Source organism: Solea senegalensis, linkage group LG9 (assembly GCF_019176455.1).
Source record: "Solea senegalensis isolate Sse05_10M linkage group LG9, IFAPA_SoseM_1, whole genome shotgun sequence".
Taxonomy (NCBI): domain Eukaryota; kingdom Metazoa; phylum Chordata; class Actinopteri; order Pleuronectiformes; family Soleidae; genus Solea; species Solea senegalensis.
The window spans coordinates 20,459,904-20,483,449 of record NC_058029.1 but is presented as its reverse complement, the minus strand read 5'-3'; the positions used below and the strand labels follow the sequence as shown (position 1 = coordinate 20,483,449).

At 41.7% G+C, this 23,546-nt stretch overlaps 1 protein-coding gene across 5 annotated transcripts; it reads left to right on the top strand.

Annotated features, from left to right (window-relative positions):
- The first annotated feature begins 395 nt into the window (after positions 1 to 395).
- ttyh1 (tweety family member 1) lies at positions 396 to 23,533 on the top strand. Of its 5 annotated transcripts, XM_044033812.1 has the most exons (16): positions 396 to 575; positions 1,123 to 1,268; positions 5,250 to 5,415; positions 6,930 to 7,159; positions 9,484 to 9,595; positions 10,782 to 11,119; positions 13,497 to 13,592; positions 13,946 to 14,018; positions 16,098 to 16,173; positions 16,346 to 16,401; positions 17,549 to 17,641; positions 17,736 to 17,828; positions 18,474 to 18,613; positions 19,380 to 19,547; positions 20,995 to 21,073; positions 22,453 to 23,533. In XM_044033812.1, the coding sequence occupies exons 3-16, from the start codon at positions 5,281 to 5,283 to the stop codon at positions 22,534 to 22,536; spliced, it is 1,773 nt and encodes a 590-aa protein (XP_043889747.1). In that variant the 5' UTR covers positions 396 to 575; positions 1,123 to 1,268; positions 5,250 to 5,280; the 3' UTR covers positions 22,537 to 23,533. The 5 variants fall into 5 exon arrangements, with proteins under 5 accessions (XP_043889747.1, XP_043889750.1, XP_043889746.1 ...); XM_044033815.1 differs by lacking the exon at positions 396 to 575 and having other exon boundaries at positions 939 to 1,268; positions 19,380 to 19,440; XM_044033811.1 differs by lacking the exon at positions 396 to 575 and having other exon boundaries at positions 939 to 1,268.
- The last annotated feature ends 13 nt before the right edge of the window (positions 23,534 to 23,546 follow it).

The following is a 23,546-nucleotide window of genomic DNA, read 5'->3' as shown; positions in this document are numbered from 1 at the left end:
CCCACTCACTTTCAGTGACACAGAAAAACTAACGCCGCCCCTTCTCTCTTTGCTCGCTTGCTTCTGCCCCCCTTTCTCCACTGGCAGACAAACACCATGCCCCCTTCTTTTTTCTTAGCTGTTTTCCACCATTATATCTCCAACTTGCGTTTCTTAGCTAAATCACTGTGATGGCATCTCCATCAGTTCACTCTCATCACATTGCATGTTCTCCTCTGCCTCCTGAATCAGAGTTGATGCTGAGCTGCAGCCTCAACTGAAGAAAACTGGTTTTGCCTACAAATCCACTAAATGCCGCTTTCTCCCCCTCTCTATTCATTGTTCCCTCCATCACTCTCCCTCCCTCCCTCCCTGCTCTTTTCTCTCAGCATCACTGTTCCCTGGGAACACACTTTTTTTGTGCTCAGTATTTCATGTTGCTCTCCCCTGCATCTCCCCCCCACCTCATGTTCACGTGTGCTTGTTCGCCTCTCTTACTCTGATTTTATGTGCACTTCTACATCACATTAGTGCTTGACACCTCACAGACTAACGGGGCTGACATAGGCAGGACTTCACTGTTTTGCATCCAATATGTGAGTGGCTTTTTTTTGTCTTTTCTTTAGTGCACACACAGTCTGCCGGCTGGCTGTTGTTACGGTTTCTCATGGTTCGGTGTTGGTGTAGTCTGGGCAGAGATTGGTCAGGTTGATGGGAGTGTGCGTGGATGTTGGTGGGGGTCGGTGTTAGGAGCGTGCCTCTGGTATTTCAGTATAAAATGGAGTGAGGGTCCGACCCCGTTAATCCCTGTTAACAGATTAATTATCTTTGGGAAATATTGTGTCACTGTTGTGTTGTGAAGGCGCTTTGGCATTAAATTACGAAGGGCTACAATGCAATGATAAAGACTCCCTTAGGGGTGTCTCCTCAATCTTAACCCCCCCCACTCTCTCTCTCTCTCTCTCTCCCTCTCTCTCACTCGCTTACTTGCTCCCCTCCCATCCATCAACAGAAGCACCTCTCCACTGTCACCAGACAACGATACAGTCATTGGCAATTTTAATATTTTAATAATTGCTTATTTTTTCCACCCCTCCCCACTTCTTTTCTTGCACTTTGACACATTATTGGCATGTCTCCAAGCCATTTTTTCAGGATGATGTTTTTTCAAGAGCATCAAGCGGTGATGGCTGGCAGTACACCTCTTTGAGTGGGTACATATTTCACAGACACCGGCGAAGAGAAGAGACAGAAGGAGAGAGAGAAACCTCCCGACACGACCGACAGAGGTAAGAGACGGCTCTCGCTTGTCGATTGCAGCTCACTTGTGGACGTAGTGGGAGGAATTGACGGATGATGCTGTAATGATTTGATTACATCCAATCATTTTCCACCCAATTATGCTTTCATCCATCTCATATTTCTCTCCCCACCTCTTTAATGTGCAGGATTATTTCTGAATGTCTTGTTCCAAATTGGATATTGTTGATATTTTGATAACACTGTTCGCTCGTTACAGAGGACTGGACTCTTACAAACACCAAAGCACTCATTTGCTCTGACTTGCTGATTGTGAGCCGCACTCACGTTCAGTCAGATGCTCTCACTTTAAAGGTCCATTGCTGGAAGTGAACATTAATTTCTGAATGAATGTGAAATGGATCTGATGATTTAGATTTTATTTAGCACATTTTTCTTTCCCTGTGACTTTATTAGACAAAGGTAATTTGTAAGCCTTCACAAAGATGTGAATTTATCTCCCCTGGCTGATATAGTGTGTCTGGAGGAAGTAATGCTTTCTCATAAATTACAGTCATTAAGTTTGTTGTTAAGTGGCTGTTAGACGACCACTCGGGCTGTAATGTGAATCAGAACAGATTTTATGAGGAAAATGTGCATCATTTCAGCAGTAACATTATTAACACCCTCTGATTTGGAGACTTGTATTCTCACAGACTAAAGATAAAGGTGATAGTGATTTTTCTCATGCTAAAGGTGGTCCTAAATTCATCTGACAGAAATGCTCCAGCTTCATTAGCTGCCTCACAAAATGGCCCTTTTCTTGACATTCAGACATCATGGAGTCTTGAATCATGCAACTGATTATTCTACTCCGCGTTGTCTGTGCTCTGTGCAGACAGAACCCAACAAAATCTTTCTACTGCCTTTTTTTTCCTTTTTTTTTTTTAAAGGACAAAAGCTCAAGGTTGAGTGAGATTCCATCTCCTTTATTCTTCTTTCCCCCCCACGATTCCTCATCACTGACTGAGCTTCAGCTCACTTTTATTTGCCTTTAGTTATGCAATGGTAACAGACATGAGAAGCTTGCAGAAGACAGCAACTCGAGGTTTCCTCTCCTGAGAAATCCTCCTTCACTTTTATCATATTGCTTTAATAACTTTTTTTGGCACTGCAGCAGAACTCAGTCTGAACTCTGACCTCATTTCTGGCATCACTTTTTATTTCCTCAGTCATGCATTTTGAATGAATTGATATTGTGCAAGAAATGATAAGACAGTGGGATGTATAAGCAGGGAGGGGATTCGTATGCTTTATCTCTTTGTTTGATAAAGTATGCATTGTGTGTTCTGCTTGTGTCACCTGTTGTTTGCCTCACAGTGAAATTCATCATTAGTACTGAGGCTGTCATCCATCACTCTAAGTGCTTGTCTATATTGGCCAACTTTATCAGCCACAACCAATAGAACTGACTCTTCCTGAATCATCACCATCATGCCTTTATGGTCTCTAAACTCTGACAGATGCATCCCATAGACCCACCAGCGAATCTAATCGTGTAAATATGCATAAACGCGACATCACAGCAGAGTACTCTCAGCTGTTCCCACTGTCGATGTGTGGTGGACGGATGTAGCTGTCACAGTGTGTGTGAAGCGTTATGTTCGGCTGAGTTTTAATAAGGGAAATGGAGTTTAAATGGAGTATTGGCACTGATTCCATTTGTGACAGTTGGGCTGCTGGAACCATTAAGGTGAACAGACTTACTGTAATGGATTCAGAGCCGTCCAGTCTGGCCTGTGGGCACAGTGTTAACTTGTTTTGGACCACTTTTGAACAGGGAAATTGTCTGTCACTGAATTTGACACTATTATCTGGCAGGGTGTTTAACACGGTTATGCAGTGCAGTGGATCGTCAGCATGAATCCATAATGGGAAAAGCCTGACTTGTGCAGAATACTGCGCTAATTGAAACTTGTGCTGAATAAAATAACAGCTGCATTTAAAGATAATAAAATCCTGCACAGCTGTTTACTTCAGCGTCTGATGCAGAATTGTGTGTCTGTAATATCAACAGTGAGCTGAGCTGTATAACCTTTTATACTGTATTTAAGCACCAGTGCTGCTGCTGTGAATGGTTCCCCCAGTACTCTGGTCTTTTGAGCTGTCTGAAAACATCCCTTTCTTTAACAGTAAAGCTCTGGTGGTCTCTTAATCTGGGCAGCCAGTATCTGAAGCCAGCCAGGCTCGATCTTGCCCTCTGTTCCCTCTCTGTGCTTCATTGTAATGAGGATTCCAGTGTGTGTTTTGGCTAACCGGATTTGTATTTACCCTACTTTCTCCCCCTTGGCTGGCTTTAAGTAAGAGATGCTGAACACTTAACGATAAATCCGTCCCTTTCCACATCATGGTCATCGGGTTATATCATATATATTTACTTAACCAGAAAGACCTTTTCCAAAAACTCCATATAATACTCAATAAAACCCATACAAAACTAATTTGTTCCATGTGGCCACTATGACATATGTTTCTAATCAAGTTATGAGAGACATCTGTATCTAGCAGCCAAGGTTTGTCATGTAATGGACTGTACTATGTGCTAAGGCAACATGCCACAATATTATTCTTTTATTAGAAATCTGTTGCCAGTGATAATCCTCGCCCTCTTATTTGGTCCCACCGACGTCACCAAACCTCAATATATTCACTTTAGGATGACGAATGATAAAATGTGAAAAAATAAAATAAAACTGAAAAACTACCAGTTTTAATTAAATGACTAAAATGATTTCCTGACGATCAAACCCACTGTAAATACTCAACTACCTGAGTAAACTGAGTAAAATCAACGGAATGTTTTAGTTCTGAACACAATGTATGTGCAGTATATGTCCAAAACATATGAAAGTAAAAAGTATGTGTGTTTCAATCTTGGGGGTTAAATTATAGAACAGTCTAACAGATGAATTAGTTAGAAACATAAATCAGTTTAAAAAGAATATACAAAACACACATTTTAAATAAATGTAAGGATGACAAACAGCAGTTTAATCTAGGACGGTCGTGTTTAAAGCCAGAACATTAAGAACTTTGTATAAAATACTCTATGTAAATATTTGGCGATGGGATAAAGTGGTGTATAAATTGAGTTGTGTGTAATAGGAATGGAGTAGATGTACATTTAAGTTTATACTTCTGCCTACTCCTTTTCAAACATGTGATGAGATGTAATTACTGCACATGTGTTTGAAATAATCTATCTATCTATCTAACTCCAATAAAAGTGTCCTGTGTTCATTTAAATGACACTATTATTGTGTCATTTTTGTCTCGAGGAAGCCAAACTCTGTTCTTTAGCGCATTTATCTCACAAACACTTTACTGAGGCTGAACAATTAATCATTTTTAAATCGAAACGAAATGCAATTAGCAAAACCCAAAGGCCACAATTCAATTGTTCTGTCTTTGAGAGTTCTGTGTGGTGTGCCAATTTAAATAAAAACGAAAGTGCAAGCCATAAATGTCAGAAACAATTGATTTCTTTAAGTTCATATACTCCCATCAGACTGTAGCAGTTATTATCTTCCTTTAAAATTATAACACAGTAAATATTTAACCGACGGTTGATTGAAATTGTTGAAATCAAATCACAATTGCAATATATCAGATAATTGCAATTGGACAATTAACCAAAATCATTCTGCCCTGCATTGTAAGTCCTCACAACTTTAAAGGTCTTTTTAGGCATTTAGTTGTGACAGTTAAGGTACGGGTGAGGGGTCGGGAATGCATTATGTTATTATGCATTAAGTGTGTATTCGCATGTGTGTGTAAATGCGTGCACACTGATTTAAACCCTTGAGAGTCAGTCTCTCGTAAGTATAGCTGACATTTTGACTTTTTGAGTTTTCTCAGGTGATCTCTGCTCACAGATTACGTTAGGACGGACTCAGCAGAGTCTTCATCACTTACTTTCCTCTCCTCTGCCATGACTTCACTCTCTGACCCCTCTGTCCTCCCTCCTGCAGGGTGGAGGAGGGGGACCAGTGGCGGTAGAAAATGGCTGCCATGACAACGGTGCCCAGCTATGCTCCTTCGCTGTGGGTGAGAGTGTGCCACGCCCTCCCTCGGCTGGACCTCACCATGCAGATGAGGGACAATGCGTTTGTCCCTGACAGCTGGGAATATCAGCAGGTAACACACACACACACACACACACACACACGCCTGCTCCGGCCGCTCACATGACACTGTCACCACCTGCTGTACTGGATCTGTCACCCTGAAGTGCTGCATTGCATAATAATCACAGCCCTCCTCCTTTATTTGTACTTGTAAATGCTCAAGAATATTACTTTGAACAGTGTAGTACTATGATTCAGTTCCTGGGTGAATGGGCAGTTTGTTCTACATTAAACCATAAATTGCTCCATAACCCCCTGCAATGTGCAGAGCTATGATGATGGCCCACCGACTTCTTCAAATAGGCTTTTTCATACCGATTAATTACCTCATCATTGGCGGGAAGATGGCAATGGAGCCTTGAGCTGTATTCATTTCTCTACTTTGCTGCACATGCTTTAAAGCACCATTTCTACCAATGCTTGCACTTGCAAATGTGAGATTTGTCTGTGCTGTTCGGACTCAAATAATGCACAAAATGCAACACAGAGTGAGTCTTCTTGCAGGTTTCCATGGTTGCTACTGTGTGCATGTGTCTGAACTGTGCAGCTTCTGCAGCAAAATGCAAAATCCCTCTCCTCACGAACACACACTCTCTCTCTCTCTCTCTCTCATATGAATGCTCCAGCTTCATTGCATGTTTGTGACTCTCTGTGGTACAAAGATGAGGGAGGACACAAATTATCCTGCTGAATTGAAAGACAAAAGAGACTGGAAGTGCTCTGCGAGAGGGAGTGAGTAATGCAGGGAGGTTGCCGAAAAGAGGACCGAGAGAGAGAGAGAGAAAGAGAGAGGGCAGAGCCAGTGTGAGTGGGAATGAGAGAGAGTGGCAGTGAATGTATTTAAGTAGGTCACAGATTATTAATAGAGATTCAGTGGTGTGGATAGAAAGAAAGAGAGGGGAGAGTGGGGGAGAAAAAGAGAGGGAGCAAGTGAGAGTGTGGGGGAAAGAGGAATGGATGGAGTGGAACAATGTGGAGGGAGGGAGGGAGGGGCTTCGGAGAGCGGGAGGTGAGGATGGAGGGGAGGTGGAGGAATGGGGAGTGACAGACGGGCAGATGGATGAAGGATAATACTGTAGATATGTGTTGGAGGGAAATGCATTTCAGCAATGTTGACTTTGTGACATGGAGCCTGATCAGAAGCAAAGACCGATATGGCTTAGTGACATTCATTTTCACTATGGTGAACTCACAGGTCAGGGATAAACCACGTAGAGATGGCCAAGTATTATTTCAAACTGATTGTGTTGAGTTGCGTCCTTTCCCATATTGTATGTGTAGCATGTACAGTGTGTGTCTGAATCCCACAGCTTTGAATCACGTCATTTAAATTCTCCTTTTAATCACCATCTCCTGCTGCTAATGGGGGCGTAACAATATGACAAGATATGGAATTTAATAGGATTAGTTGGTATTTTATCCTTCACTGCTCTTCTCTTCTTGTAAATATGGTCTTAAAGAGGTGTTTTGCAAATGCACTGACTCATGCACAGAGTGATCTTCTGCTTTCTCCTCCTTCCTCAGACTCTGCTGGTTTTGTCCAGTCTCTCAGCCATCGCTCTGGTTGTCTCCCTCTTGGTGGTTCTCTCCTTCCTCATACACTACTGCTGCTGCCATCGCGGTGACCGGGGCGAGGGGTCAGAGGAGGAGGAGGAGGATGAAGACGGGAGCACAGGTCACGGTTACAGTGGCAAGAAGGGGCGGGGCATCTGCTGTGTCACATGGGTGGCAGTGGCGTCTGTCACGCTGTGCTGGTGAGGATTCAGATGACGTTATCTACCACAGAGTTTATTTATTTAACTACATTATGCACAAGTCGCCTGAGTATACTCGGATCTCTCACTTTAAAGGTCCAGTGTGTATGAATTAGGGACAGCTATGGTGAGACTGCAATCTTTTCTCAAGCGTATAAGGGGATTACAGTGGCCTTCGCATACCAGGAAGTATGTCATTGTTCTTCCGTTATAAAACATGAACGCGGGCTCTGCTGGATCGTCCTTTCAGGCTGCTGTAGAAACATGGCGGCACAAGATGGTGGCTTCTGTAAAGCACAGCCCTAAGTACATGTACAGGCCTTATTGTAAGGCTACGACAACCTAACGAGTGATTATGCACAAATAATTGTCATAATCTCATAAATGTTACAATAAAACAAATACTATCCCTTAATTAAAAAACATTCTTTATTCAGAGGAAAAAGACATCAAAGATAAGTTATAAAAACTCAGCTGACATGCAGCTAAATTATACCTTTGTACATTTAAACTTCCATTCTGAACACATGATTTTTACTTTAAGTAAATACTTTAACATTGTGGTTTTTAAGAAATGACTGCAGTAACAGTTTCAAGTGGTTTCCAACCTGATGAACACTTCTTTGAACCCAAATCTGGGTTTTGTTTTCAGGACATTTTTAGAAACTATTCTTAAGATAAATACATCATGTTAGTTACTGAGCTTTTGTGTCACTGATAGGTGGATTATTTTCTTATTGCTTTACTAGTTTGAACTAAGCCAAACTAGTATAGCCTTCTATTTATTGTCAAGTGGTATAGATCTGTTCATGTAACCCTCAGACAGAAACCATACTATCTTTAAAATACTTTATGTTATTATTTAATGTATATAATGCATTAACTTATTAAATTATCCGACAAATGGAGCAGGGCTATATGTAGTGGAGTGATATAAAGTTACACACAAAGACTTAAGCCAAGCACTTCACAGTGCAGAACTGAGAGTAAATGGACTTAGTTTCCATCACTGCCTTCTAGGCTCAACATAGCAACAAGGCTGTGAATCACAAACTGTCACTCACTCTGTCATCATGTGCTTTTCAGACTCACACTCACTCGTCACTGTCACTGGAGAGTAAAGGACGTCCGGGTGACAGCTAATGGTCATGTTATGTTGGGGTTTACCAACCGCAGGCCAGCAGAGAGTGTGTGTGTGTGTGTGCGTGTGTGGGTTTGCCCACCTACAGTGCAGAACAAGTCATTTCAGATCTTGTGACCACGCAGTCATCAAGTCAGTACATTGCCTCAGCTGTACTTTCCACTGCTCCTTGGTGTTTGTCCATCACACTCTTGTTTAGCCAGAAGATCCTCTGCCCATCAGACCTTTTCAATCTAAAGCTACATGCCCAGCTGTGTGCGCTGTAACACAATTACAGCGCAATTTACTGCCTCACCAGTGCTTGTTATCATATTCCAGTCCATTCTCTCTACTTTTAAGCGCACCAAGACTGTTGCAGTAATCACAGAACACAATGTACTGGTGACATATTTCAGCTGGCCTCATGATGTCATCACATGCTGACTTTGGGCTGCCGTGATGTCGCCCCCTTATGGAATCCAACGTAGTGTGATTGTGATGGTCTGCAACGCAGTGCTCTCCTCCGACGCTCAGTGCAAGAGACTTGAATGAGAGAAATAATGCTGCAGTTTTTCCTCCCTGAACACATTTCATGTGAACACCTCCTTCTCTCCAGATGGTGGCTTTTGGCCACAAATACAAAAGCGGCGTATGTCATTCTGAAACGCAGCCGCATCAGTCAGCGTCAGCCCTCACATTTGCCAGCTTGAAATGCAAAGCACACACAGTATGACGCAGACACACACTCCTCTTTGCCTTCTTTGCTTTCTAATCTGGGTCACATACTTTGTAGGAGATTGGGCCATACCATTCTTCTGACGTTTCAGGGGATTGGATGAACATCTGGCCCCAGCCTTAATCTGAATATTTGAATGACAGAAAGATGTGTAAACATGTCGATATGTTTAACATTTCTAATATTTCCCATGCTGGAGCTTAACCATTGAGTGCTAAGAGGAGGCTTTTCCCCATCATCTGTTTATTCCTTCTCCTGCGTGCTGGCTCCACTGATGGTATGCCCATGCAGAGCAGCCATATCACATCCTCAGTAGCTCCATCTCTTTGTGTCATTTAAAATGTACTTACACACTGAATTATACATTACATTTATGCCTCTGCTATCTGCTCCTCTATCCCTCTCTCCTCCTCACACATACGCCCCTACAGTGATTTCACGACTCTTTTTTTCCTTCTTCTTTTGCAGTGTTGCCATAGGCATCGGTTTCTATGGCAACAGCGAGGCTAATGATGGGATGTATCAGTTGACCTCGTCTCTTCTCACAGCCAATTATACGCTAGCTTCCATCGATCTGCTGGTGAGTGCTGCGCTCCGCAAGTAAAATGTCATGCAGACGACACACGTGTGTGTGTGTGTGTGAGAGAGAGAGAGAGAGAGAGGGAGGGAGGGAGAATGTACTTCTTTGATGTGGTCTGCAGAAAGAGAGAAGGACAATTAGATAAAAACTTTTGGTTTATTGATTTTGCTGATGTGGTCAGACAGTGGTTGATGTGTCAGACTGCTAAATGTCCCCCTTACTCTGTGCTCTCAGGATAATGCAGCTCAGCAGAAATGTGTACATTAACAAATGCATATCTCTGGATGAGAGGGAAAAAGTGTCAAGTGACTATTTAATTTAGAGGTAAAAATGAACAAAGTTAAAGCAGGATTTCTGATGTGACCCTCGAGTCATCGAGCAGTTACATTAGATAACATGGAAAGAGACAGAACAGGTGCTTATGAACCTTAACTGCAAAATGTACACTACCCCAAAACTACTACTACAACAAAAAACTTTTTAAATGCAATAACAAAACAATATTTCCACATATAACATGATGATAAGATTTACTTTGGAGGGATTTGGAGGGTTTGTTTTAACCAACATCATTCCTGATCATTAGAAAATTAGAAAATCAAATCAATTCTTACTGGATTAACAGGGAATTTACATCTATGCCAAACAGAGGGAACAGAAGTCAACATTTTAGAATATAACTGAAAATAAAAACCTAAGAAAGAAAGAAAATAAAAGAAGACAACCCATACAAAGACACTTTAGGTTGCACGTGCATTAAAAATTCTATAAAAGTTAAAATTGTACTCTCTTTAGTGAAAATAAAGACTTCTTAATCAGCAAATTCCAAAAGTATACTTTGAGAGTAGTATCTTTTTTAAAAAAACCGATACAAATATGAAAGAAAAAAACAAGGAAAGCCATCTAATAAGAAGAGTCCATGTTGTTTGAAACTAGAAAATACAACCAGGCTGTAAACAGAGAGTATGATGGTGTTTGATTAGGTCCATCATTGTTGGCAGCAGAACCTGAGCTCTAACTTGTGTTTTAGATTATGAGACATATTTCTTTGCAGACAATGAGGCACCAATGTTCCCCAGCATCTTCAGTTCTCCACCTCCATAAGCGACCTTGACTTCATGAACATTGTTCTGTGTGTGGTTTCCAGCCCACTTATCTCCCCATACATTCTTCCAACCTCCTCCAGATTTCAGACACCATAGCGGGGTTGCAGCTGTCCATCTCGGGCCCTCTGACCACAATGGAGGAGCTCTTTACTGGCAGTAAACCCTTCCTGGTATCCACGCGGAACTGCAGGAGGTTATCTGACAACGTGATAAACCTCCTGTCCTCCATCTCCTTGGCTCAGTTCAGTGTTGACGCAGGGCTGGGTAATGACAGCAGTGTCAGCGGGGCGTCCATCATACCCCTGACCCCAGTCCCGCCCTCTGTGGCTCCTACAGTGGTGCCCACCAGCAGCCTGATGCCCAACCCCTTCTCACCGGGCTGGGCTGCCAACACACTGATGGTCAATGAAGACTACAGGTGAGGCTTAGATACACTTGTACACTGCGAAAATGGATTATTATGAAATATGCAACATTTATGCCTTAAAATATCTAACACCGACAAGACTTCCTGAGTAGTGTACTCAAGAAATCCATATTTCTCTCAAAGGTAAAGAACCCGTTCAATCGCCCCATTTTAATGATGTCATCTGTTCTGCAGAGCTGCTGCTGTTTCACATGGGCTTTGCCTTTGAAGGTTGCTGTAAATAATAAACTTTTATACATCTAACTGCTCCTCTGACCTCAATAAAGTGCCAGCACTCTTCGGTGTGAAGGCACATATCAGCTGGTCCTGTAAATATTTCACAATAATAGCCGTGTAGAAAAAAACAAACAAAAACGAATGGATACAAGATGTGTTGTGTTTTTGAGTTTGACGGTCGTTGTCTCAGTCAATTGCTGTGTGGCATGTGCAAAAAAAGACTGCGAGGATCAGTCACTTAACCAGAAAGTGGGATCGTGAGCTTTGGCTGGTCCACTGTACAATAAATACACAATTCACACGCAAGAGCAACAACATTTAATGCTAATGAGAATCAAACAGAGACTGTGTTAAATTAGTCTGAACATGAGAAAAATGTTGAGTACACAAGGCATCAAACCAAATTCCATAGAAAATGACTGTCAGTATGTTGCTTAATCGTTAACATTTATTCTCATATGTGAAAGTTAGTTTCGAGAAACTAAAAAAATAATAACGTTAATGAGACATTCTCAGAAAATGTAGTGATTTCACCATGTACGCGAACAATTGGCAGCTTTCTTGTCTGTTTAATGATGTCTCTGTCTCCAAATTGAGATTTATTGTTTGTTCTCATAAACCCTCTTTTTTTTTGTGTGGAAGTTGTGCAAGACATAATGATCGCACTTGAGTGTGTTTTCTTGTCATTAAGTTTTCATTATGTTTCCCCCCAATAAGATAATCAAAAATAGCTTACAAAGTTTAGAGTCAAACTTCCAATCCATGCACTTGTGTAATGATGCGATTATTGACACAATCTTGTAAAATCTCTGGCATCAGTTTCATAAATATCGACGTGCACAAGCCGTCTTACCGTCTGTGTCACACCCCAGTTCTCAGCGCCGTAAGAGACACATGAAACTGTTCTAGCCAGATTCTCATAAATGTTGCATGTTTATTAAGTTGTTTTTGTTCCGTGAATGCTTTACATTCCTCAACAGTACACACAATATTGATGGGAGGCTTTTACATTCCATGTTTCATAATGAACACACTTTATTTCATTGACTAATTAATGAATAAAAGGCCATTAACATGACCCAGTATTGATAATGTCCAGTAATTAACATTATAAAACACCTGCTTCACATAAACAACCGAGAGAATCCAATCACAGGGGAATTCAGTGGTGCCTCCATTTAAACAGTGAGAGGTTAAGTAAGGTTCTTCTTCATCACACAACTTTCCTGACTTCATGAAGTGCTTTGTCTTCTAAATACACGTTTGGTGCACATGAAGGCAAAAACACTAAAGGGAATGCACTATAAAAGTGACAGTTTTACACAGACATAAATCGATACTCCAGATCAAAGTCATAATACATGTATTTTCAGGTGTTTTTATTTTAGAAAAAAGTCCAAATATTTCAACTGTTCAAAGAAATATCCTCCTCTTCCTCCTCCACTTCAGCAAAAACAGATTAGCTGTCTCGAAATAGAAAAACTAATTAAATTTACTGGAAAAATTGTGAAAGTTGCTCAAATGAAAGGTGGATGTGAAAGAGAAGAGACTGAAAGGGAATGTTAGCCCAAATCTGTCTTCAGTGCGTTCATTATACAGAATGAGTAATGAATGAAAAAGCTGATGAACAGCATGGGAGACTCTGGGCCTTTCTAACAGCTGACACTTTGACCTGTCACATCAGGAAAAGCTTAACACTTATTAATAACAAAGGCTCAGTTGTGTCCCAGTGAGTCAAGGCAGTGTCACAGTCAACCAAATCATATCCCCTTAATTACAGTTACTCTCTATTGAAGCAACTGAATCTGATGACCAAAATAAACATCTAATATACATTATACATACATGAAAACCTTGTAGTTATGTAATAATGAATCAGTACCCTGGGGTATGACATACAAACAACAACAAACCAGTTGGTCAATGTTACATATTGTGGACATATTATACCCCATTTCCCCCATTAAAATAGTCCCCTGGTGTCCTAATGAACATGTCAGTGACATGCTTTGGTCAAAATACATAAAGCACAGTTTTCAGTTCAAGGTAATCTCAGTTAAAAGCCATTAAAACAAGTGTAAGTGGACCTTGAATTAGCATTTATGAGAAAACCTTGCACAATGAAGTATGTCATGTTTCTTCTTTATCATAGGTGGCTGTCATACGTGATGCTGCTGCTGCTCGACCTCATAGTGTGTCTGTTCATTCTGCTTGGACTGGCCAAGCAAGCCCGCTGGCTGCTCATCCTGTGAGTACACACACACACACACACACACTGGTTTCCATGACTTCAGAGGACATTGCATTGACTTATATTCATTTCTTGGAGACTTACTCGAACCAATTCTAACCCTGACCCTGAACTTAAACTAACCCTGACCTCAGCCTAACTTTAAAACAGGCCTTCACCTTAAAATGTAGTATGTTATGAGGATTTGATTTGTGTCCCCACTATGTGAGTGTGCAAACAGATTTAGGTCCCCACAGCATAAGGAATACACACACACACACATTTGTATCTTCAAACACAAATCATTGCTACACCGATGATCAGTGTGTGTGTCCTCTCTGCTGAAGAGTGTGTGTGCCGTTCTCCCACAGGATGACCGTGCTGGCGTGGATGGCGCTGTTCCTGAGCTGGGGCTCCCTGGGTTTAGAGACGGCCTCTGTGGTGGTGAGTAGAACCGGTCACACTGTGATGCTGAGCACAGCCATGACTAGAGGCAGGGAAGGAGGGGAGGAATAGGAGGAAGTGAATGGGGCTGTCAATGGAGGCATTGCCCACATATAACAGAGGGAAGAGAGCGCCTTAGGAGGCTGACCCATGATGGTCGGCCACAGCAGTGAGTGTGTGTGTGTGTGTGTGTGTGGGTTCTATGCCCATTGTGCCCTTTGTGAAAAGCCCTGCCTCCTAGGGAACACTGCAGTCGTGGCAGAAAACCAAAAAAAAGGCAGGAAAATGGGGCAGAGATTAAAGATTCAACGTGCGTGTCCACAAGCGTGTTTGTGAACAAAGTGTGGTTGTGCAGCAAAGTGTGCGTTTTTCATGTATGTGTGTGTGTATGTGTGCGCGAGTGCGTGGGCGTTTGGCTTCGAGAAGTCGAGATGGAAGACGAAGAGAGGAGCTTTCAGCGGAGAGTGGAGAGGGGGAGGGAAGAGCTGGAGAGAGGAGTGCGTCTTGAGATCAGAGAGGGAGAGGGAGAGAACTTAAGTGATAAACAGAGATAAATAGAAAGACACAGAGAGAGACAGAGTGGATTGTCCATGAGTCTTGCATCAGCAGTGCATTGCTTGAAGCTGTTGCTGTGCTGGGGCCCCTGGGGCTTCAAACTAAGCACACATGGAAGGTGGAAGTGCAAGTGTAATCCTGTGACAGCGAAACTCTCCCAGAGTGAGTGTGCACAAACACATTCACTATCCATAAATAAATGTTTGTCCTTCTTTAGATAAAGATCAAGTCACGTGACTCCAAAAAAACAAAGTAAATACAATTGAAAAGCCTTATATTAATGTAATGATGTAACATTAAAAGGAAAACTATGTATAATCAAATAGAACTGTATAAAGTGTGAGCCAGAAAAAAGTGCATACAATGGAAAAAAATGTACAAACATCTGCCAGGCAAAAAGAGACAGTAATAATAATGTTTCCTTTATATACACAGTAGTGACAAAAGACACTTTGTGCAAAACCATTTTTGGCACATATTGAAACGTCTCTATAAAAAAAAGTATTATACAATAGAAGAAATGAAAGCTCTTTCTCTCACGTGCTGCTGGACCCACGTGCAGCTGAAAATCCAGCTGTGCTTTTTACATCTAAACATGACACCAGCACCAGTGTCCTGTGTCCTATACAGGAAACAACCCGGAGACCTTTATCACTCTGCGGCACAGGCTAAATCTTTATGTGCATGTTCTTAAGCTCCCCTGTGATGTTCGGTCGTATTCTCTGAAGGAGTTGAGTGTGGGTGTGTGTGTGTGTGTGTGTGTGTAGTAGTCGCCTCATGGAGACCAAAACTTGGTCCTCATGAGACAGAACCTCATTTCTGAAGGACTGGTTAGTGATAACACTGTCCAAATGAATGGAAGTCAATGCAGTGTCCTAAAAAAGAGGAGCTCTGTAGATCCGTGCGTGTGGAGAGAGTAAATGGTGGCTGTTTTTTGGCACTGCTGCCAGTTTTTAGGAGTTTGTGTGTCATGTGGAGCTGGTGGGAGACGTCCCAAAGCTGGTGTGTCCACACAGAGCTGCTCTGTCCCCGGTCAGTAACAGAGAAACAATGGGCCAGTTGTGGGCCTGCCCACTTTATTTTCTCTCTCACCAGTTGTTCAGATCTCTGCGTGGCTCTCGCTCCCTCTTCTGGTGGGGTATGTTTGTGGGTTTGCATCCTTCTTAAAAAATAGGCCAAAGGGTACGACGATGTATAGAGGCTATTTTGAAAGAGGTTACGTGGGGGGGAGTGTAAGAGGGGAGCGGTGATGTCATGGAAAATGAAGCGGAATGTTGAGTGTGCAGTGTGTGATGCAGGCAGATCGATATTTTCCACACGAATGTGAGCCGCTGTCAGATATGTGACGAGAGAAATATGTCAGTCGGTCAGTGTGTCTGCTAACTTCTCCCTTGTGATCATTTTCTCTCACCCTCCCTCTTTATTCCTCCTCTCTCCCTCTCCTCCTCCTCCTCCTCTGTTATTGTTTTTTCTAATCTCCTGTCATCCTCCCTCACTGTCCCTGTCACTCCTCTGCACTGTCAGGCTCTCAGCGACTTCTGCACAGACCCAAACGCGTTTGTCCTCAACTCCACCAACTTCAACACCAGGACCAGTTCAGGTACAAAATGAACTAGTTCCGGTCCGAGCAGAGACAGTTTGTCTCTTCCAAATCTGCCGTGAACATTCGTGTGTTATGTCAGCAGAGATCAACACAATAACAGTTAGATGTTGTCATATCTTTTCCATTGTGCACTGATCTGTTGTGCGCTGGTGTTTTGTTGGTCATTCAGATGTGTTGGATTATTACCTGACCTGCAGCAGACGCATGAACAGTCCATTCCAGCAGGTAACATGACCTCTCTCTCACTCACTCACTCACTCACTCACTCACAGGTTTCATATCTGCTGATTATGTGCACGTGTTCTAATGTCAGTCACATTAACACAGACAGTGCAGTAACAATATGATAATCAGTCTTGTCTAAAGTACCTAAAAGTGATACTTGAGTAAAAGTACAAGTATGTTACCAGAAAATGAATTTTGTAGAAGTTGAAGTCACTTTTTATAATATTACTTAAGTAAAAGTCTGAAAGTATATGACATTTACTGGACTTGAGTATCAAATGTAATTTTCTGACATAAAATAGTTATATAGTTACATAATAATAGGATTGAGCCATGGTGGCTCAGTGGTAGAGCGAGTTGTCTTCCAACTGGAGGGCCGTGGGTTCAATTCCTGGCTCTGTGTCCTTGAGCAAAGACACTTAACCCCATGTTGCAGCATGTGAATGGATGTGAAAGATGTGTGAATGGGTGAATGTCAAAACTGTAGTGTAAAGCAGCTCAACAAGACTAGAAAAGCTCTATATAAATACAGACCATAATACCAACTCTTCTTCCTCTGATTGTATTTGGTAGTAACGAGTAACAATGATAGTTAGAGAAAATGTAGTGGAGTGAAAGTAAAAGTTGCTAGTATTTGTACTTTGTTACATTATAATAATAGTATGGTAATAATGCAACGTTATGAGAATGACGATCTTAAATGATGAATACCATACTATTATCATGCTGTTTCTGTACAATGATGAACTATGCTGTGAAACATGTAAACGGGAACATTAGCGGCAGATTAGATCAGCAAACTAAACTTGTTCTTATTCAGACTGGCTGGATTGTTGGTGTCAGTGGTGAAAGTGGATGTTTTAGTTTGTGGGTGGATGTGCATCTGTTGCAGTCCTTAAATGATTTGCTCCGCAGACAAACAGCTGCACCCTTAGTTTATTCATTTATTGTTGTTAGAAATTGAATATACTACCTATCAGTATGTTTGGACAGTCGCTTCACATTTACATCTTTGTTTTGCTCTAGCCTTAGAGACAGACTTTTTGTTTACTTTAGGCAAGGGCCTTGTTGTATGGAGGCCAACCTTCATGTTTATAAAGCAGACAAACAGACAAAGCTCATAACCTCACTGACACGGTGGCTTCAGGTGCTGACCCAGTCTCAGAGGGCGCTGTCAAACATCCACTCACACCTCTCCAGCCTGGACAGAAATGCTCTGCCGCAGTTCCCCAAAGCTGAGGTATGTGGCAATAAGACATACATAAGAATTCCAGTTTTTGCTTCACATGTATGACGTTTTTTTAAAGGTTTTCTGTTACTCTTTCTCTGCACAGAAATCACTCAGGGAGGTTCAACAGATGCTCAACTCCACAGAGGGAAACTTCCATCAGCTGGTGGCTCTGTTGAACTGCCGGGGTCTGAATAAGGTAATCCACTATGTTTTTTTCCACCTCTGACCCCATATAACATCAAAAACATTTAATAATGTGACACTTAATTGTTTGATTACAAAGTCATCTATATACTATTTCGGATTACAACATGAAATCATGAGACAAAAAGTAGAAATATGAGTACATACACTCACTGCCGCCGTCACTTCCTTAAGCACACTTGTTCAACTTCTTGTTAATGCAGATATTTAGTCAGCAGTTGAATGCATTCCGGCAGGTAGAGTATATTTAAAACTAGAGCTGCAACTAACGATTATTATTATTTGGTCCATAAATTATCAGAAAACCATAGAAAATGTTGTTCAGTGTTCATCAAACCTGGAAATGATGATCTTCTCAAATGTCTTGTTTTGTCCACAAACCAAAATGACTCACTTTTAAAGATTTCTTTGTTATCCAGAGCAAAACAATGAAGAAACATCTAAGAAGCTAAAACAATCAGAAATCTTGTTTTAATCATGAAAAAAGCTTCAAACCGATGATTATCAAAATAGTTGTCGATTAATTAATATTAATCGATTAATAATCGATGAATCGACTCAGCTCTAGTTAAAACAACTTGCTTCAAAGGAAATGTGAGTACACATATTCTTTGTTTTTCTGTTGTTCTACTTTTAGGACTACATTGACTCACTGAAAGGCCTGTGCTACGATGGCATGGAGGGATTGCTCTACCTCTCCCTGTACTCTTTCCTCTCTGCTCTGGCCTTCACTGCCATCCTCTGCTCTCTGCCTGGTGCCTGGAGGAGCTTCCCCAGGTGACTGTGAATGTGTTTGTGCACAGGAAGAAATGTGAATATTGAAATGTCATGTTTTTTTTAAATAACTGTCCTTCAGAAATAAAAACAAGTTTCCTCCCACAGTCCAAAAACATGCAGTTTTGGATATTAGGCAAAGTGGACTCTCTAAATTGACCGTAGGTATGAGAGTGGATGGTTGTGTGTCCCTGTGATGGACTGGCGACCTGTTCAGGATGTACCCTGAGTGAGTGAGTGAGGACATTTCTTATGCTCTGATGACTCCCTGCAAAAAGTCAATTAAAAGGAACCATAAATTAAATTCTTCAGAAACAATATATCCATGTTGTCCTGTTGCATGTGCAGAGGGACTTATTGTATTCATGAATGACTTGTTGCATGCCTTATACTGCTGTTATACAGCAGGAAGGAAGTGTTTTGTTTTGAAAATCGCATGTTCAACGTTATCCTTGAGAAATATCAGTGTCATCAGTGTTTCACTGTTTCACAATTATATTATAGAAATGAGAGATTTGCTTAGACCACTTAAAGCCACTTCAAAACACAGTTTCAGTTTCCAGTGAGATAAGATTTCTTTGAATATTAGTGTCCAGTAACCAGTGGTGCCTGATTGACCATGATAGCCGGCCACAGAGAGTGGTTTTATGGGAAGTATTTGATTTTGAAAAAGATTTGAGAAGTGTCTAATAATGAATGTAGCTTGGGAAACAGACTTGTCATTGCTCATCTCTGACATGAGGCACTTTTCTGTCTCTTTCATGGACAGTGAGTCAGAGGAGTACGAAGACTCGGACAGCGAGAGTGAGGACCCCTTCACCTCCCATCAGGCACGTAGACAGACGGCCTCGGGGTCTCAGCGAGGGGCCATGGCCCCCTTCTATAATTACCCGGGGGCCGGGTGGACACCCCCCTTTTCTAGCGCGCCGCCCCTCCCGTGAGTAACAAAAGACCCACAGACACATAGACAGACAGACAGACGGACAGACAGACAGAACATGCCACAGGTTGCAGAGGGAGGAGGAAGTTTTTGTTTTTACATCTGTATCCAACACACAAACACACAAACAACACACAAAGACGCACAGACGAAATCCTCTCCCTCCATAGTTACTGTTGTACTGCACATAAAATGCTGCACATAATACACACTCATCTCTACATCAGTGGAAGTGCAGTGCAGTCAGCTAGACTCACATACTTTTGTCTATACAGGATTGATGTATTTATCTACTGTATACATTTTATAATCCATGCAGGATTAGTCCAAATCCACAGAGCTGACAGGTTTAACACATGCATTGCAGACAGACACACAGACAGGTCAATATGGACTACAGTGTAGGCAGAGAAACAGACACAACTCCAGAGGTCTGTCTGTCTGTCTGTGTGTCTGTCTATTCGTCTGTCGAGTGTTTCCGGACAGACGGCGTAGGCCCGCGCGGTCATTTCACAGATCTCGTCTCTAATGGCGTCGTGTCTCCTAAACAGCAGTAAACTACTGCTGGTCATTGACGAGGCAGTGCTCGTAAAAACCCCAGTGGTGTGAGACTCGGGTTGACTATAGGTAACCCTCCCGTCCCCCGTCCCCACCCCCTCCAGCATCACTCTCATCTGTCTCCTCACTGTGGTGTCCAAATCTGTCAGATTATCTCTCTGGATCTGTCCTGCCGCCTTTCTCTTCTCCATCCTTCTTGCTTCTTTTTTTTTTTTGGTTCTCTCGCTTACTAACTTTCAGTTTTCTCATCTAATTACGTTTTACCCCCTTTCTCTCTCTTGTAAAACTTGATGAGCTTAGTTAGTGCTGCCTAATCATGGACTATCTAACTTATGCCTGACTGTCCCATATCCAATATTAACACTAAAATAGAGTGAGAGTGACTGATTCTGACACAGGTTAACACAGTCCACTCCTCTTAAATTGATTCTGCTCAGGATTGCTCTAAAAGCTTTCTGGGGTTTATAGTGCAGATAAACAGATTCATTAGGAAAACAACATTATGGCCGAAAGAGCTGGGACTGGTGGGTCACACCCAGCTCTAAATGCATGTAATTGCAGATTATTGCATAAATCCTGCAGTTCATCATCATCATCATCATCGTCATCAGTCAGGAGTGGACTGTTCGCCTGCTGTTGCTGCTCCAGCAACAGCGGTGCTAATACCTAGCAGTTATCCTGAGCGATGTGTTTTTCAGCACTATATTTCTAACCACTTTCTCCTTCTTCCCTATTGCCTATCCTTGGCTTCCATCACCCTGCGGCCCCCCCGTCCCCATCTCCTCTGTCCTTTTCAATGTGTCTCATCCCTCTTCCCTCTTTTCTTCATCCTCCATTCCTCCTGTCCCTGTCTCTTCTGTCATGGTCTCTCTCTATCTCTATGCAGGACTCCAAACGTTTCCTCCAATGGCAACCCTGGCTATGAGAGCCTTCCCTTGACTGACAGGCAGTCCCCACCCCCCTCTGTGAGTTCCTCTGTACCTCTGGCACCATTATATCACTGCTGTTAGTGCACACGCTCGCTTCAGTCATCAGTAGCAAACGGACGAACGTGGCGGCGAGGGGTGAACCTCGCAGGACTCTGTGGGCCGGCTTTTTGTTCATTTTTCTAACACTGCTTCAAAATGTGCATGTGAATATGACAGAGGTGTGATGTGATTTGTCGTTTCACTTGAAGGTTCAGTGTGTAACTGCGGATTGCAACAAACGTGGGACTCTTTCGCTTACCCGTCCCTTTCCTATGGCAGCCTTTGCATACCAGGAAGGAGGGACAAATTGTGATGTTTGCACAAAGACATTACAAACATTCCACTTGGCCATGAGCTAATTTAATCCTTTTGTGTTTGGATAGTGAGCTTTAGCTTTGAAGTGCAAAACATATGTTTATATTATTCAAAAACTCGTTTCTTGTGTGTGTTCTTTCGGCCTTCGCTTTAAGTCAAAGGACTCTACCTTACTTTTAACAACAAGGGACAGTGCGCAGTACATTAACTTCATCGACTGGATCCATTGAAAAATGATCGTTTAAAAGAGAGACTGAAGTAAAACGTGCTAAATAGTAACCATGGTAACAGTATCAATGAGCTCCACTGTGGGGATGTTGTTGTTGTTGTTTTAGACTCGCCTTGTTTTTGCCGCATTTGTGACATCACAGTTCATGCACGGAGACCAACCACTGGTAATGGAAATGTTGTTGCCTTCTCTTGTTTTAAAAAGTCCCAGGTAAACCTGCAGATGTTTGTGTGAGGCTGGTCTGTCTGGTGTGGCAGCCTCTGTGGACACTAAATTATACACTTTAATACTTACATGTTTGTGTACTACGCTCCTAAATGTTACACACTGGACCTTTAAACTGTTACTAACTCGAATTGAAGCGCTCTTCCTGTTTTGTCGCCACTATCTGACCATTTTACTGTTTTACTGTGAATAAAGCAGTAATACAGTCACAGTGGAAATCATTTTTGACCATGGTAAAAGGAGAAACAAGTGTCTGTCTTTTGTCAGCTGCATCTTATGGTCTTTCACATTTTATGGAGCCTGGAGTTCCATTCTCTTCTCCTTTATATGACACGTGTTATCAAATGAGCTCAGTTTCAGTCCAGTGCTTCACTCATGAAATCTGAGCACACTAAAATGTGCCGAGGGAAAACCATAAGATGGAGTTGAATACCATGGGGGGAAAATGTAAAAGTGCCTCTTTGGCCAGATAGTGAGAAAAACATCTGCTGTCTTTACAGGATCTTTGTAACATGTATGAATAACATTCTTCTCTCTTCTCTCCTTTTGTGTTATTTGTTTTACTCCACCTTTGGACTATCTGCTGTCATGTTTTGTGGACACACAGTACTCTCCCAGCATGCTGACTGGTTACGGGGGAAGTCAATCACACCCCAACCCCGCCCATTCCAGGAACCTGTATTCACGTTGATTATTATTTTTTTGTTAGGAAATGTATAGAAAAAAAAATTGTTTAGTTTTCATATGAATGGACACTTTACTGAAATGAACAAGAAACTAATCTAAATAAAATGAATGCTAGGTGTGAATTCAAAGTGCGTAACGTCAGTACCACTTAATATTATTATACTGTTATTGTTAAAAGCACTTAAAAGAAACGGGTCTCAGTGAGCTGTTGATTTAACTGACAGTGGTGATGCTAGTAGAGATGGCTGTGCTAAGTTATGAACCAAGTCCCCTTGGTCTGAACTCTTTATTCCCCTTGTCTGTCCAAACTCTGTGTCAACTGTGAACAGTGGTGCGGCAAGTCAGAATGGTATTGACGTTAATACGTTGTAGTTTTATATTCTTAAATGTATCAGTACCACCGGTTTATTTTCAAGTTTTTATATAAATATTGTTGTAGAAAAACACTGGCACGTAGCAACATCACACATTTTTTTTCTGTGGTTATGCAGTTCTTTCACTTGGTTCTACTTTTTTTTTTATTATTATTACTTTTTATAGGTGGCAATTCTGTATTTTCCTTGTATTACCTTATGGTATTCTATTCTGTATATCTCACTGTCTATAATATCAGAATAATCATGAACCTCTAAAAGAAAAAAAAATACTGGAGGGCTATCATGACCCTGCTGTTATGATTGAATGAATCCCACAATCTACCACTACAAATCCCATGCAATGACAGAAGGTACATAGCAATATGATACTTGCTACTGGTGCTGCAGTAGCCCTACCGTAACTAGCAATAATAACAATGTATAGCATTGGGCTTCTGAGATCTCTCCAAGATTTTTTGTGTATATATGGTATGGTACGTTGGAGATTTCATTGAATCCCCCTTCTTTGCCAACTGACCTTGTTAACCCTTGAATTGAGTTTGTATGGTTATCAATGCTCCTTTTGAATGGCATCCTTTTACACTTGAGAGTCTAATATAAATAAAAATAACTTCATTAACGTGACATTGGTCTTCAT

Excerpts from the sequence above, each read along its gene's own strand:
- ttyh1 (XM_044033812.1), top strand. The coding sequence starts at position 5,281 with ATGGCTGCCATGACAACGGTGCCCAGCTATGCTCCTTCGCTGTGGGTG. Across the intron at positions 11,120-13,496 it reads ATGGTCAATGAAGACTACAG|GTGGCTGTCATACGTGATGC; the intron begins GTGAGGCTTAGA and ends TCTTTATCATAG. Across the intron at positions 16,174-16,345 it reads CAACACCAGGACCAGTTCAG|ATGTGTTGGATTATTACCTG; the intron begins GTACAAAATGAA and ends TTGGTCATTCAG.